We start from the raw sequence: 17,362 nt of genomic DNA on the forward strand, positions 1-17,362 counted from the left end.
ACTGACATTTATTGCTATATAGTAGTCTCCTTCCCATGCTTGCCCTCTACCAACTAGTTCCCCTCCCCCCCGACCAATACTATTACTTTATTGTGCATCCTATCAGAGACACTTTATGCCTGATAAGCAAATATATAGGTTTATTATAAATAGTTCTCTTTCTCTTCAATGAATGGTACCTTTACAAACCTTTACAAACATACAAACTGTTTTGTACCTTGCTTTAGTCACTTCAATATATTGGAGAGTTTACTTTTTCTTCAATAATATATTGAGAGTTTATTTATTCTCTGTAATTGTTTCGTAGTATCCCATTTAATGGGTTACTGTTATTTATTTAACTAGTCCCTATCTGTACTAATTCTTTGCTAGTATATAAAGTGCTGCAGTGAACAACTTTGTTACTTATGTCATTTTGTACTTGTCCACAGTATCTGATAGGTTCCTAGAAGTGGAATTGCTGGGTCAGTGCATTTGCATTTGTAATTTTGGTAGATCAAGCTCAGTGGACTAAATCACCTGGGGAACTTTTTCAGTGTTCTTATGCTTGTCTCCCTTAATATCTGGGAAATTTGGGATGCCTGAGTGGCTCAGAGGTTGAGCGTCTGCCTTTCGCTCGGGGCGTGATCCTGGGATCCAGGATCGGATCCCACATGGGCTCCCTGCATGGAGCCTGCTTCTCCTTCTGCCTATGTCTCTTCCTCTATGTGTCTCTTGTGAATAAATAAATAAAATCTTTAAAAAATATCTGGGAAATTTTTTGGTTTTGTTTTTTATTTTTCTATGTATCTGAGATGGAGCTCAGTATCTTAATACTTTTAAGTTCCTACGGTGATTCTGATGTTTACCCCAGAAGAAGGAGGATGTTAGACCCTTGTAAAATGGAATGTGTACTAAAAAAGCATATCGAATTTTATTTTATTTTATTTTTTTTAGCATATCGAATTTTAGAACAAAAGAGCAGCTCTTTCTACCCATGGGTCATATCCTTGTGCTTTAATAAAAATGCCTTTTTGCACTGAGAAAAGAAAACACAAAAAGTAAAACAAAAGAAAGTGGGTTAAGTATAGGGCTCAGAAAGGCAGCATGCTCCCAATTTTTGTAGAAGTATGACAGTGGCTGCTTTAATTTACATATCCAGATTACTGCTGTCTCCAGCATCTTCCCCTCCCATGACATTATGGGATATCCAAGCATTGCAAGATGAAGACATTAGTCTTTCAGGTACTGATAAAGGGATGCAGTAGATGTCATGGTAATCAGAGTTTGGTATGTTCCAAAGGAATGGGTGTGTGAAATACAGGATTTTGTACAACCTGTAGAAATTAAGAAAACTGCATAGCACCTAACCTGCTGTTCTGGGTTAGGCTGAGCCAAGTAGGAAATATAATTGCTTGGAAGTAACTTAAAACACACCAAAATGTCAAAGGCTTATTCTGTTCTAGCTTCTGTGCTAGGCAAAGATAGTAATAAACAAACCATGGTAGTAATAATTGGGCACTGAGTATGTGCCAGGTATTATGCTGAAAGTTTCACAAGTATTTTCTCATTGAATCCTAATCCTAGGAACTGTGGTCACTATTACATTCCCCTTTAACAGTTGAGAAAAATGAGCTTCATAGATATTAAATTACTAACTTACTGAAGATTGTGCATGTATCTACTGCATAGAATTGTTTGAAGGTTAACAAATAGTACTTAGAAGAATAGTACCTGCTACGTAATAAATGCTCAACAGTATTAGTTATTATTACTAAAGTACAGAGGAAATCCTAATAATCCTTTGCCTAGGGCATACCTCAAAGAAGAAAAATATAAGTAGGGCTTTTCTTAGGAAAGGCAGATATTTCAGTAGAAGAAACTGTAGTAAAGGGATTGGTGGCCTGATTTGGCTACTGCATAGGGTGATTAGTGGTAAAATGGTAGAAGAGGATGAGAAATGAAAGGCTTCATGAGAGGGTGGGGCAGAGAGCTCTTGAGCTATTTTGAGAGAATGGGCATAACTCATTTTAGGAGACAGAGGGGATTGGGAACATTTCAGGCAAAGATACAAGGCATAGAAGAAGTGTTAGAAGGCATAGAAGCAGTGTTGGCAGTATCTACTGCTATGTAGTAAACTACTGCAAAATTAAGTGGTTTAAAACAATTACTATTTTATTTACCCACAGTTCTATTAGTCACATATTTGGGCTAGGCCTAACTAAGTAATTCTGGTCTCACCAAGGGTCACTCATGTGGCTGCAGTCATTTGGTGGTGCCACTGGGGCTAAATAGTATGATGGCTTCTCTCACAAATGTGGCTTTAATGATGGCTGTCGGCTGGACTTCTTCACATGGCAGTAGAAGAGTTGCAAGAGAACAGCAGAAGCTGCAAGAGTTCTTGAGGCCAAGGCAAGAAAGTCACACAGTGTTGCTCCACCACATTCTATTAGGCAAAACAGTCACAAGGCCAACCTAGATGCAATGGGAGGAAAAAGACACTGCCTCTTGAAAGGACATGCGAAGAATTTGTGGCCTTCCCCCACGCCCTCAAATCTTCCACAAATGGATGAGTTTAGGATGTGTAGCCTTTTCCTCACCCTAAGTAGTGTTTCCTCCAAAGTTAATTATAGAAGTTACTCTAATCACCTTTATTACCTGGCCCTCAACTCTGTTTCTCTTAGAATGAAGACAAAATATAAATTAAAGTGAAAAAATCTTTACTGAGAATTCACTAACTGAATTTTGAAAACTGAGCTTATAAAACAGTTTGAGAAAATGTAGTTTTTAATATTTTCACAAACTTGAACTTGATTAACAGTGGTGTAGAGAATTCCTCAGGGTCCTGACTTCAGTAATAGACTAGGATTTTGTGTTATTAACACATCATTTATTAGTATTTGATTAAATACCTTGGTGTTATCTTTTTTTTTTTTTAATTTTTTTTTTTTTTTATTTATGATAGTCACAGAATGAGAGAGAGAGAGAGAGAGAGAGAGGCAGAGACACAGGCAGAGGGAGAAGCAGGCTCCATGCACCGGGAGCCCGATGTGGGATTCGATCCCGGGTCTCCAGGATCGCGCCCTGGGCCAAAGACAGGCGCCAAACCGCTGCGCCACCCAGGGATCCCAATACCTTGGTGTTAAAATTTTTTGAGAATTACAGTATTTGACCATTTGAAATCTTTATTTTTATATTTATTTATTTATTTATTTATTTATTTTTTAGATTTTGTTTATTTTAGAGAGAGGAGAGTGCAAGGGGAGGATTGATAGAGGGGCGGGGAGAGAGAGAGAATCTCAAGCAGACACTGAGTGCTGAGCTCAATGTGGGGCTTACAACCTGGGATCCTGATGAGCAGAAATCAAGAGCTGGATGCTTAACTGACTGAGCCTCCCAGGTGCCCCTAAAATCTTATTTTTGTTTTTAGTAATCTCTATATCCAACTTTGGGCTTAAACTCACGACCAAGATCAAAGAGATCTCCAAGCTAAGATCAAGAGTCACGTACTCTTCTGACCGAGCCAGCCAGGTGCTCCAACAACCATATAAAATTTTGACCATTTCCTAGGTTATTTACTTATTTATTTTATTTATCCTAGGAAAATTATTGTATTCATATTCTGTACAAGTTAACATCTACAACCACCTACCTTCACCTACCTTTTAGAATGATCTGAGATCCTGAATCACATTCTGAATTAATGATGTTTTTACCTCTTTATTCAACTAACTTTTGCCAGTACTCAGCAGATACAAATGTGATTTCCTCTGAGTTATATCAGTTCTGTGGTTTGCTATTTAATTCTGCTTTCCATTCTGAAAGAGTTCTTAGCCTTTGTTCATTAATCATAGGAAACAGTTGTGCAACATGCCTTGACATTAACTTGAACATCTAAAATTAGTCTTGCTACAATCAGTGGTTGGGAACAAGGTTTCAGTAGTTTGTGACATGTGTTAAGTAGACATTGCAAGGTTGGAAGGAACTCCCTAGAATTAAGTAAGTAACTTGCATTGTGTGTGTGTGTGTACATGTACCTGTGTATGTATACAATTGAAGTTCTATTTGTATTAAGCAGATGAACAAATTACATCTATTACTACAAATGCATCATAAGCATCTTTCCTTATGCATTGTACTGTTTAATTATTTCAGAAGAAAAATGTATTTTGAAAACTTGGCATGCTAGAATGAATTTTTCTGCATGTTTGTTTTGTGATTTTAATTTTTTAACAAAATAATTATATATACCGTTATTTCAAGTAAATGGCTTTTTTTTTTCCTTTTCAGAATTTATAGAAACTCATTCACAAAAATGACATCCTGGTTGTATGAATGTCTTTGTGAAGCTGAACTTGCACAGTATTATCCTCATTTTACTGCCCTTGGCCTTCGAAAAATAGATGAATTAGCCAACGTTACAATGAAAGACTACTCTAAATTGGGAGTCCGTGACATGAATGACCGCAAACGTCTCTTCCAACTTATCAAAATCATTAAAATTATGCAGGAAGAAGATAAAGAAGTCGGTAGCCCAGATCATCCTCTTCAGACAAACCGCCTGTGCAGTAAGCCTTGGGAATCCAGATCTGGCCCTCGCCGGCAACTGCATTTTGATTCTCCTGCTGACGACAAAGACAGAACTACCAACAACAATGGGTTTGAAATGTGCAGTTTATCAGATTTTTCTGTAAATGAACAGAAGTCTAGTTACCTAAAAGTGCTGGAACACTTACTGCCGGATGATTCCCATTACCATACAAAAACAAGAATTCTGAATGCTACAGCTGCTGGTTCCTATGTGCAAACAGAAACTAACACTTCACTCTTTTCATCAAATCACTTTTCTCCAATCCTGGGGGATTATGATATTCCCATTATTCAAAGAATCTCTCATGTTTCAGGGTATAACTATGGAATCCCTCGTTCTTGTAGCAGGTAATCATTTTTATCTTTTTGGGGGGTATGATGGAGAGGGGTAGCATCAGGCAAGGGCAAGCCTCCATGATTAAGAGCACCCACTCCTTATTTACAGAAAATTACAGTGAACAGCTTCTGCAGTAATAATAGCAGTACCTTGATGGGGTGAAGTTCATGAGGAATTGGGACTTTCCAGATGGGAGAAAGATGATATTGTTCATGTATGTCAAACAGCTGCTACTTGCCAGGATCTGCTATTATTCCGTTAGCAGACCTATTTCTATTATTTATTATAGTGTAACATGATACATATAATGCATCCTTGAAGGTAAAATAGTTAACTGGCCTTCTGCAATGGAAAAAATGTGCGTATTCCACAGGGTTTTTTTTTTTTTTTTTTTTTTAAGGCTATCAAATGCACTTCAACCAGGAGATATAGAGCTTAAAAACAAAGAGCATGTAGTTGAATTAAGTAATTCTTTCTTTTTTCTTTTTTTTTTTAAGATTTTATTTATTTATTCATGAAAGACACAGAGACAGAGAGGCAGAGACACAGGCAGAGGAAGAAGCAGGCTCCATGCAGGGACCCCGACATGGGACTCAGTCCCGGGTCTCATTGGACCCTGGGCCGAAGGCGGCGCTAAACCGCTTGCTGAGCCACCCAGGCTGCCCAAATTAAGTAGTTCTTTCATGCAATTAGTTTACCTGCACACATTGAAATATGGTCCTGATTTTGAGTGCTTTTTTCTATTCCAGCCCTGCAAGAACATATGATTTTGGTGATTGCAGAAGACTAAGACATTTTAATGTAGCTTAGACTTTGAGACTCAGGGTGACAATAAGTTATTTTCACTTAGTGCTTTAAGTTAAATGTTGAAATAAAGGTCCCTAGGAGCTGAAATATTGAATAATCTCTAATACCAGAATTGGTATAATAGAAAGCATGTTCTTTTAAAAATAACACATATTTGTTGTTTTGTTATTTTAAAAGTTATACATGGCAAGTTGTGGAGAAACAAAATACCTTCTTTTTTTTTTTTTTTTAAGATTTTATTTGTTTGACAAAGAGCACAGTAAAGGGGGAGCGGCTGGGAGAAGCAGGCTCCCTCCTGAGCATGGAGCCCAGTGCTCAATCCTAGGACCCTGGCATCATGACCTGAGCTAAAGGCAGACACTTAGCCACCTGAACCACCCAGGCATCCTGAAACAAAATACATACTTAAGCCACATTTCCTTTTCTTTCCTTTTCTTTTTTAAGGCTATTATTCATACTTTAAAACAAGGTATATATTTACATCTGGTCTTATATTGGCTAAGGTTTCAGAGGATCTCATAACCAGTTCTTTTATTCACCCCAAAAATAAAAGACTCAATTTTACAGGTAAAAGTGCTTTTAGTAATTTGAAATACATAGTGCATTTTATAGTATTTCTGAAAACTTTATTTGGTTTAGCAGAGCATAGAGTATATAGTACTCTTCTTCTTTTAATTGTTAGAGAACTAGATTGTTCCATGACTATCAAAGCCAGGATTGTTTCTGTCCTATTAGTTAGCTCTGGTAAAAGAAGAGATATTTTCTTGAATATTACAATCTTGTATTGAACAACACATAAAAATCTAAACTGGAATTATTTATAAATAAAGATACCCCTTTACATTATTTATTTGGACAGAATGAATATTTTAGTTTAAATACTGCTATTTCATTTATGTGGCACATATTAAGTATCACCTCTTCTAGGTCTGATTCTAGTTGTAAAGATAATTAGGATATGTGGAGGCTCTTAGACTCTTAGGGGGAGTGAGTGGGATGACAAACAACCATATGGTGAGGTAAGTGCTCTTATCAAGGTTTATACATGACAAACCCAGAATGAAAGCTGTTCCATTGAGCTTTCTTACTTTTAATGTCATTATTTTATCTCTCTTCTCTTTATTATGTGAGGGAAATAGAGATTAGAAAGGACATTTCCTCCCAATAATTCTCATATTCTCACCCAGATGTTTCTAAGTAGCAGTCAAGGTTTTAGAACCCTAAGAAACTCCCTCACCAACTTAATGCTTACTGTTAGGATGTCATCTTGTCCAAAGTGCATTCTCTTTGGATGCCTCAAATCAAGTAAGCTCAAAATAAATTAATAAAAGTCTAATGCATTTAGAGATCTTAAATAGACCTAACTCCAGCTGTCTTAACTCTTCATGTCAGGAAGATACAGCTTATCTCTTCTAAGGAATGTTGGGCATTAAAACCAGAGCCTTCTAGTGGTACCAGGGTGGCTCAGTCGCTTAAGTGTCTGACTGGCTCAGGTCATGATCTCAGGGTCCTTGGGATTGAGCCCTGTGTCAAGTTCCCTGCTCAAGGAGGAGTCTTCTTGTCTCTCTGCCCCTCCCCCTCCCACTCATTTTCTTTCTCTCTCCAATAAATGAATACAATCTTTAAAAAAGAAACAGAGCCTTTTAGCAGAACATTCATTCCTTTTTGCCCCTTGAACTTGAAAACTGTAGTCTTTTTGACCACATGATCCATCCTAGAGTCCTTAGTCAATTTTGAAAAAGACTTTTTCTATCCCGTTTAATTGGCTTTATACAATTAGGTTTTTAATACTTCCCAATAAAAATTTTGACACAGGCCCTTGTTAAAATAATGCATTAAATTTTTGTTTTGGGGGGCACCTGGGTGGCTCAATAGTTGAGCATCTGCCTTTGGTTCAGGGCGTGATCCCAGGGTCTTGGGATAGAGTACCAGCAGCGAGCCTGCTTCTCCCACTGCCTGTGTCTCTGCTTCTCTCTCTGTATCTCATGAAAAAATAAAATCTTAAAACATTTTTTTGTTATTAAAAAAATCAAACATATGCAGAAGAAGGGAGAATAGAACAATGAATCCCCTACCTGCCCATCATCTACTTTTAATGATTGTCAAGATTTTGCCACACTTAACCTCAAAATGGTACATTTTTAAAAGTCTGCTGTGTTTTGGTTCATGAGAGACACAGAGACAGAAAGAGGCAGAGACACAGGCAGAGGGAGAAGCAGGCTGGGTCGCTCAATTAAGCGTCTGACTTTTCATTTCAGTTCAGGTCATGATCTCAGGGTTATGAGATTGAGCTCTGAGTTGGGCTCCACACTGGGTGTGGAGCCTGCTTCAGAGTCTCTCTTTCCCTCTCTCATTGCCCCTCCCTCCCTTAAATGCTTTAAAAGCCTGGTGTAGTCCTTTATGCACTATATAGAAATTTTATTCGTTCCTTTTTACTAATTTAAATAAAATCCTGGCAAAAAGTAATTTTCCAGCCAGTTGGAGGGCTCAGAAAATCGAAATTGATATGAAACAATTATATAGTGAAATATCCTGTGTAAAATCTGTTATAAAAGGGTTTTTAGGGGCTATTAATCAAATTCTAAAGTGTAAAAGGAAGGGACTAATTTGTCTTGCTAAGGCAATCTTAGTATATGGACCAAAGGCATTGATCTGGTAAACTACTTTCAAGAATCCTATTTTCTAAAAAAAAAAAAAAAAAAAAAAAAAAAAAAAAAAGAATCCTATTTTCTTGTTACTAGGTTAAGAGGAATTTCTATATAGGTAAACGGTCAGTTGTTAGAGATAAGTGTATATAGCCCCATTAGACTCAGTAAGTAAACCTGGTGAATTTTGTATCCCTAGCTCAAGGAATATTTCATCAAATATTCTAGCTGTTAAGATTGTTAAGTTCATTGAAGTCAGAGCCAGAGAAGAAATGCGTCTGAATAGAAGGCTGATAGTGGTGGGCAGCACCAGTTGTAAAATTGTCCCAGGAAGAAGAAATACAGGATTGTGTTCTAACAAATACATATCAGGTAAATAAAAAGAGGAACTGAGAGAGCAAGACGAAGGGAGGACAGAGTATACCAGGAGGAACAGAGAAAAAGTACATTGAAACCTACCACCTAGTTCAAGGTATTCAAGGATCAAGGTGATCCCAGGTAGGATAAAAAAAAGAAATTAGATTGAATGATCAAGAAAACAATAAATGTATAAGAATAATTGGATTGAGAAAAAGCAATAGATATGGGTTTTAGGTATTTTAAAGGCCTTGGAGGAGTGATCAAAACATAACTGTGTTTGATTTTGAGGATTAACCAGCCTGATTTGGGGGGATATATAGAAAGACACATAGAAGTTTTTGGAAGACCACATCTGGAAGCCAAACATATGGCTTAGAGCTAGAGCAACTCTTAGGGTTTTGGAGTTTTTTTGTTTGTTTTGGCAGGACAGAGGATGGAGTGGATTAGGGATAGAGATAGAAGTAATCAGGAGGATTTAGTTAGTAAAAGAACTTTCTATACACCTAATATGTATAAGTTACATATTAAAGTTGACACTGAGAAAGCTTTTTATATATGTAAGATGTGTATATAAGTTAGGTGTAATGTGTATATAAAATAAAATATACTGATACTTTGACCTCTTAAGTAGCCTTATCCTATTATTAATTAAAGCCCACTTCTAAATATATATCAGACAGAACACCTCAGAGAAAGAGAATCCTTGGACTGAGATGGAGAAAATTAGAGTTTGTGTTCGAAAACGCCCTTTGGGCATGAGGGAGGTACGTCGTGGAGAAATTAATATTGTTACTGTAGAAGACAAAGAAACGCTACTTGTTCATGAAAAGAAAGAAGCAGTTGACCTTACACAATATATTCTGCAGGTATGATGCTTTCCTTTTGTGTTTGGAATTAATATGATCAAGTGTGTAGATTTTTTTTTGCTCTTATTTTAATGATAGCATACAAATTCTAAAACCCAATTTCTGCTTTGGGTGTTGGTATTCATACGTGATATAAATCATTAATACTCTGGACCTTCATTTTAAACAAATATAGTGCAATGGAGGAAACAAAAACGTAATTTCTGCATTCTAAGGCTATAGAATTGCATCATATATTCGCTTAACACATTTTACATGAATGTTATTATACCTCTTTGGCAAAAAAGGGTCTTAAGGGGATAAAAAGAATGTAGTGGTGGTAGGTAGGACTAGTCACTGAGTATATGCCCCAGAGTGACTCTGAGATGATCCCATAGTCAGTCTCAATTCTTGCCTGTATCTCACAGTATGAACTTACTATTATGAATATGAATCTGGAGTTTAATATGGAGGATATGTTTTCGAGCAACAAAATTCCAGATAGCCACTCAACTGCTTATTTTGATTCTCAACTGTCTTTGGGTTTATTTTTTTTTTTTTAATTTTTTTTAAATTTTATTTATTTATGATAGTCATACAGAGAGAAAGAGAGAGGCAGAGACACAGGCGGAGGGAGAAGCAGGCTCCATGCGCCGGGAGCCTGATGTGGGATTCGATCCCGGGTCTCCAGGATCGCGCCCTGGGCCAAAGGCAGGCGCCAAACCGCTGCGCCACCCAGGGATCCCTGTCTTTGGGTTTAAATTTAACTTGGTGGAAATTGAGCAGGTTAACTTTGTATAGAATAGATTATAGCAAGTAAATGCAGTCCAGGGATATGATTTCACTTTTACATCTAACATATAAGGATTTAAATAGAACACTAGTAACTTAGACACATAAGAAAGTGTTCACTCCCTGCCAGAAAGATAAGAGTCCAAGAAGAAAGAGTTTGATATTGAAAGGAACTTATTTCAAGCAGATAGATAACCTTGCAATAACTTCAGTCTCCTATGGAAGCAGCAGGCCATGGATGGAAGATGCCATAATTTAGGTACTCTTAAAATTATGAAGCAATTCTTTTTTTTTTTTTTTAAAGATTTTATTTATTTATTCACGAGAGACACACACACACACACAGAGGAAGAAACACAGGCAGAGGGAGAAGCAGGCTCCAGGCAGGGAGCCTGACATGGGACTCGATCCTGGGTCTCCAGGATAACACCCCGGGCTGAAGGCAGGCGCTAAACCCCTGAGCCACCTGGGCTGCCCTGAAGCAATTCTAAACAATCTAAAACAGAGGATAATCCACCAGATGTTAAGATTTGGGAATTCAAGTCTCTCTTAATCTGCCTCTATATATATTCATATTACATTCATACTATTCTCTCTCTTGCTCTCTTCTCTCAAAACCCAGTGAATGGGGATCCCTGGGTGGCGCAGCGGTTTGGCGCCTGCCTTTGGCCCGGGGCGCGATCCTGGAGACCCGGGATGGAATCCCACGTCGGGCTCCCGGTGCATGGAGCCTGCTTCTCCCTCTGCCTATGTCTCTGCTTCTCTCTCTCTCACTGTGTGCCTATCATAAATAAATAAAATTAAAAAAAAAAATTTAAATTCAAAACCCAGTGAATGGTAGAGAGAAGAAAAGTGGTGAGTAATCTGTTGTGCTAGCATTTCACCTTAGTCAGCTGAAATTTTACTCTCCTGGAATAAATATGTTAACACTGAAGTCAAATTGTTAACACTTTCCCCCTCTTTTATATTTGGCATTGTTCATCTTTTTCTTTGGTTATCAAAATTGGGTTTCACCGCAACATTCAAAGTAATCCACTGAGTCTTTCTATGGGCACTAAATTACTAGACCACTGTATAAACAACCCAATTACTTTAACAGCATTATTGACTGCTGATCAATGCACAATCTATTAGGTCTAGATGGGAGGTATTTATTTTGAAGATGGTCTAAATGTCAATTAGTTATAATGTTATCTAGTTCCATGTCTACTTATAACCATAGTAATAGTCCTGTCCAGTTGCCATCTACCCAAGAAGCCCTTAATGATGCTTCTGTCACAGTAATTCCCTCAAAGAAGCATTGTCTTATCTTTTGTATTTTTCCATTATTCCAAAACATAATAACCTTACTTCTTTGTCATTACCGTTGGTCAATACTTATTGAACACCCATAGTTTTCATAGCACTTTCTCTGCAGTTTGAACTTTGGACCTTTGCTCTCATAGGTCAAAGTCCTTACCTATCAATGTCATAATACAAGTGCTGGGAGGGCTTTCACCCCCTTTTCTTTCCTTAAGTGGAAAGAAGAAAAAGGAGGTTGATAGCACACCTAGCAAATAAATACTGATCCTAGACTCTTTGGGTTTTAATTTTTAAACTTATTAAAGAATTCAAACAATAGGTTTATATATATCCATTTAATTAAATGTACTTTCAAATCTTCTTTGTTATTTAGTATATATGATCATATATATGCAATGTGCTATCCTGCTTAGCATTTAATTTTGTATCAACATAATGTGTGAAAGGACAAGGAAACAAATTTTTATATATTTCATTCCATTTCTTAAATAAAGAAATATATATAGAACAAAGAGATGGCACTGAAATATATCAAAAAGTCAACAGTGGCTATCCCTGGGTAGTAAGATTTGTAGATAATTTTATTTTCTTCTTTACTGTTTTCCATGTTTTTAAATTTGTCTATAATCAGCATGCTACTTTTATATAAAAAGCAAAAAAAATTTTTTTAAGATTTTTATTTATTTATTCATGAGAAACACAGAGAGGCAGAGACATAGGTAGAGGGAGAAGCAGGCTCCCTGAGAGGAGCCTGGTGCAGGACTTGATCCCAGGGCCCCAGAATCATGACCTGAGCCAAAGGCAGATGCTCAACTACTGAGCCACCTAGGTGCCCCTAAAAAGTAAAAAAATTTGAGTAACATAGATTTGTTTCAAAATCAAAACATACAAAAAGGACTGCGGTGAAAAGTGTCCTGCTTATTCTATGTCCTCCTTGAAGGCAACCAGTATTACCTGTTCTATGTTTCCAGAGATATTCTATAAATACATGTTACTTTAATAATCTGAAAAACTTATTTGAAAATAAAATATGGAACTCTGATCATATCAGGGCTAAAGTGTATATTAATACAACCTAATTAATTAAGTATGATCAAATGAAATATATGTGATGCAAAGGACTTTATGGAATATATGTATTTAGATATCTTTTGCTAGCATTTATAATATTTATATGTATTAATATGGGCAGCCCCAGTGGCTCAGTGGTTTAGCGCCGCCTTAAGCCCAGGGCCTGATCCTGGAGACCCAGGATCGAGTCCCACGTCTGGCTCCCTGCATGGAGCCTGCTTCTCCCTCTGCCTACGTTTCTGCCTCTCTTTCCCTTTCTGTGTCTCTCATGAATAAATAAATCTTTAAAAAATATAAATATATATTATAATATATGTGGTAATTATAATAATAATACTAATCTTACATGTTCACATATCTTTCATTAAGGATATTTACAGAAGTACTAGAAAAATCAATACCTAAGTCCTATTGGAAGGAAAGATACTAATGCCTTTAATCAATGTGTTTTCTAAGATAAATACTCAAGAAGTAAAGTTATTTACAGGCACTTATAGAAGAAGATGAAGAATAGCCAAATACTCAATGAAGTAAAGGAATTTAAAAAGTTTTCACATTTACTTGTGATCATTTTTTTATTTTGCTGAGAAATGCCAAAAAATATATATATTTTAGAAATAGATTTTACTTTTTATTATTGCCATTTTCAAGTTTATTCAAAAGTAGAATGAGCCCTTATGTGCCTGTCACCCAGATTCAGCAGTTAAAAACATTTTATTATTCTTAAAATTCTATCACATATTTCATACCACTAAAAGTTCACAGATTTCTTTATCATGCTGCACAGATTCATTATTTTCTCACCTTCTAACTTTTGGCGATATTTTCTAATACATTCAACAATAATTGAATAATTTCTGTTCAGGTGACCTAGCAAATTTCTATTTCAGTGTATTGTAATGATACACAAGACTGAATCAGACCTGAATAGAGTGACTCACACAGTAAATTGGCCCAAATTCACTTTGCTGGATTTTCCCATGCAATTTTTCTCAAATGTATATTAAGAGTATGCCCAAGAGGTAGTAGAAGAAAGGGCTTAATGTCTCATTCATTGCACATGGACTGCCATTATTACACTACAGTCAGGCTTGAAATTAGGATTTTTTTTACTCAGAGTTAGTTGGTCTGCCAACATAATAAGCTTCTTAATTATCCAAATGATTATTGCTGCTAAGTTAATTCTTTCCAGATCCAGTTTAATAGGGTCTTCTATCCTTTTCCAGATTATCATGGTTTATTCATTTGGGGATTGTGGACTACTTTCTCTCCCCACCAACTCATATCCAGGCAGTGGCCAAATTTCTCATGCATACATCTCTTTATTTTTACTGTCATCATTGAATTTAGACCCTTCTAAAACAGAGGATAATCCACCAGATGTTAAGATTTGGGAATTCAAATCTCTGGATTACCATTGGATTACTACCAGTGTCCCTGTGCTTAGTCTTTTCGCAGTGTGAAGCCAGATTAGTCTTCCAGTAAAATGGCTCAGAGCATCTCTTTCCTTTGCAAAGTTTTTTATTGGCTACCCACTATTTGCTAAATTAAATATGAACATTCTGTCCTTAAGGCTACTGTCCTAATACCCATGCAACATAGTCCTAATACATTATTCTTAGCCTTCTATTTCACCTTTCTATCTACCAAGATCCTATGATTCAACCACAGTGAATCTTCTCTGTTTCCTAAATGTTCCTTGTGCTTCTCTCATTTGACTGTTGCTGAGGTTTTTCCCATGCTAGAATATCTTCCCCTGCCTCCATCTCTACCTCTAAATTCTTCTTCTTGCATGGCTCTTTCTGTGTACAGTCTTTTTTCATAATGTCTCTCCCAATCAGAAGGAATATGCTTTTCCTTTGAATTCCACATGTACTTTATCTCTCAAAGGTTTTCTAGCTTAGAATCATTTGTATACTTGTCTGGATTCACATCTTTAGGTGTGAAGTTGGGGTGATGGTAGGGTAATATCTATATCTTTGGGCCTTTTGAAGTGCCTACTGCAACTATACATGTTACCAGCTGAGCAATAAGTGTTCATGGAATTAAAAACTCAGCTTTGGGGGCTCTTGGGTGGTTGAATTGGTTAAGCAAGCATCTGTGTTTGGCTCAGGTCATGATCTCTGGATCCTGGGATGGAGCCCCATGTTGGGTTCCCAGCTCAGTGGGGAGTCTGCTTCTCCCTCTGCCCTTCTGCCACCCCCCCACCCCTGCGCTCACTCTCTCTCTCTCAAATAAAATCTTTAAAAAAGAAAAAGGGGTGCCTGGGTGGCTCAGTTGGTTAAGCATCTGCTTTCAGGTCAGCTCATGATCCCAAGGTCCTGGGATCGAGCCTCAAGTCAGGCTACCTGCTCAGCAAGCAAGTCTGCTTCTCTCTCTCCTTCTGCCCCTGTTCCTGTGCTCTCTCTCTTGCTCACTCTCTCTCTCTCAAATAAATAAAATCTTTTTTAAATAAATAAAATTGGGGGGGGGGGGCGGGAGACCAGCTATGTAACCTATGAAATGGAAGTCTTCCTTTATAATTCCTCCAAATTTCAAATATGCTAGTCCTAACTGGGCTATGAGGATAACCCCCATAGAATTCAGTTCTCCTGGGATCCCTGGGTGGCGCAGCGGTTTGGCGCCTGCCTTTGGCCCAGGGCGCGATCCTGGAGACCCGGGATCGAATCCCACGTCGGGCTCCCGGTGCATGGAGCCTGCTTCTCCCTCTGCCTGTGTCTCTGCCTCTCTCTCTCTCTCTCTCTGTGACTATCATAAATAAAAAAATAAAATAAAATAAAATAAATTAAAAAAAAAAAAAGAATTCAGTTCTCCTGGACCTAAGGAGGATTAGCTGTCTTGTACTCATAATTTACTTAAGAAAGAACAAAAATCGGGGCTCCTGGGTAGCCCAGTGGTTGAGCATCTGCCTTTGACTCAAGGCGTGATCCCAGGGTCCGGGATCGAGTCCCACATCGGGCTTCCTGCATGGAGCCTGCTTCTCCCTCTGCCTATGTCTCTGCCTCTTTCTTTCTCTATCAGAATAAATAAATAAAATCTTTTAAAAAAGAAAAAGAACAAAAATTGTGTGCTTTTGTTTTTACATTGTAAGAACATATCTACAGAGATCTTAAGAAAGCCCTATCATTTGATAGTTATTGATTGCTTATTTATCTCTAAGTTTGTCATAGTCAGTTACTATTAGTTGAAAAGGTACTTGCACCTTTATTATGTGTTAACTAGAATAGTGAAGAAAACCCAGAAAATACTTCTTTATATAAAAATCACATTTCTTTTTCAGCATGTTTTTTATTTTGATGAAGTCTTTGGTGAAGCATGCACCAATCGGGATGTATACATGAAGACTACTCACCCACTCATTCAGCATATTTTCAATGGGTATGATAGTTATTATTTGCTTCACTTGGTTCATACTGTTTTCCATAACATATTTCTTTATAAGTATCATTTATGTTTTTTATTTTTCTGAATTAGACATTAATTTGTGTTTTAATCCGATGAATTTAGACTCTTCTGAGGAGTGCATTGTCTCTTTTGGATTTACCAAGCATTCAGAAAATTTCAGCAAAAATATAAGTTGTCAATAATATAATTTTATCAAAGTCCTCAGAATAAAAAGGCTTAAGTGGTTGTAGTTTGAACTTTTGATAATAGGAATTAAATATCCTACCCATAGTTCAGTTACTCTTTTCATTGAAGTGGGATAGGTAAGTGACTGTCACCTGTTTTTTATAGATGTATTTTTTTAATTTTGAAATAATTATTCACAATAAACATTAAATGGGACCGAAAAGGCACTACGGACTCTGTTGTTTATTCAAAATATAGGCATGTATAGATAGAAAATGCCAAACAGCTTGCTAGAATCACGGATTCCAGAGTATTTTGACTTTTTAAAAATAATTCTTAGAACTTTAAAAATATTGAAATATAATTCAAATAAAATTAGATGCACAGATCTTAAGAAGTATTCAAGTTTGATGAGTTTTGATACTTGTATTTGTCCAAGTAACCAATACCTCAAACAAGATAGTAGACCATTTCCATCACCCCCAGAGAGTTTCCTTATGTACCCTCCTAGTAAATCTCTAACTTCCACCGTCAAGTTTTATATAACCACTGACCTTTCCTTTACTATAGATTAGTTTTGCCTGTTCTAGAATGTCACAGAAATAGAATCCTTCCCATATAGGTTCTTTTATGCTTAGCTTCTTTGGCTTAGCATAATGTTTTTTGGTATTAGTATGTGTTGCATGTATCCATAGCTTTTATTGCTGAATAATGTTCCTTTCTATAAATATACCACAACTTATCCATTTTCCTGTTGATGGACATTTGGATTATTTCCAGTTTGGGACTATAAAGCTGTAAAAGCTGTATGAACATTCTTGGTCAAGTCTTTTTCTTGGACATGTTTTCATTTATCTTGGGTGACCTAGAAATGGAATTACTGGGTCATTGGATAGGTGTGTGTTTGTAAGAAAGTATCAAACAGTTTTCCACACACCCATTTTCTTTTTTTAAAAGATTTTTATTTATTTATTTGAGAGAGAGTGCAAGAGAGCAAGCACAAGAGGGAGAAACAGACTCCCTGTCAAGCAGGGAGCCTGATGTGTTGCTTGACCCCAGGACCC

At 36.9% G+C, this 17,362-nt stretch overlaps 1 protein-coding gene across 2 annotated transcripts in view; it reads left to right on the forward strand.

Moving 5' to 3' along the window:
- The window catches only part of KIF24 (kinesin family member 24), a 79,651-nt gene that overhangs the window by 24,043 nt on the left and 38,246 nt on the right, over positions 1 to 17,362 (forward strand). For both annotated transcript variants that reach the window (XM_041763422.1, XM_041763423.1), the window contains exons 2-4: positions 4,270 to 4,917; positions 9,395 to 9,584; positions 16,009 to 16,106. In XM_041763422.1, the coding sequence (XP_041619356.1) occupies positions 4,295 to 4,917; positions 9,395 to 9,584; positions 16,009 to 16,106 (911 nt within the window). In that variant the 5' untranslated portion in view covers positions 4,270 to 4,294. The remainder of the gene's footprint in view (positions 1 to 4,269; positions 4,918 to 9,394; positions 9,585 to 16,008; positions 16,107 to 17,362) is intronic.

Source organism: Vulpes lagopus, chromosome 7 (assembly GCF_018345385.1).
Source record: "Vulpes lagopus strain Blue_001 chromosome 7, ASM1834538v1, whole genome shotgun sequence".
NCBI classification, from domain to species: Eukaryota; Metazoa; Chordata; class Mammalia; order Carnivora; family Canidae; genus Vulpes; species Vulpes lagopus.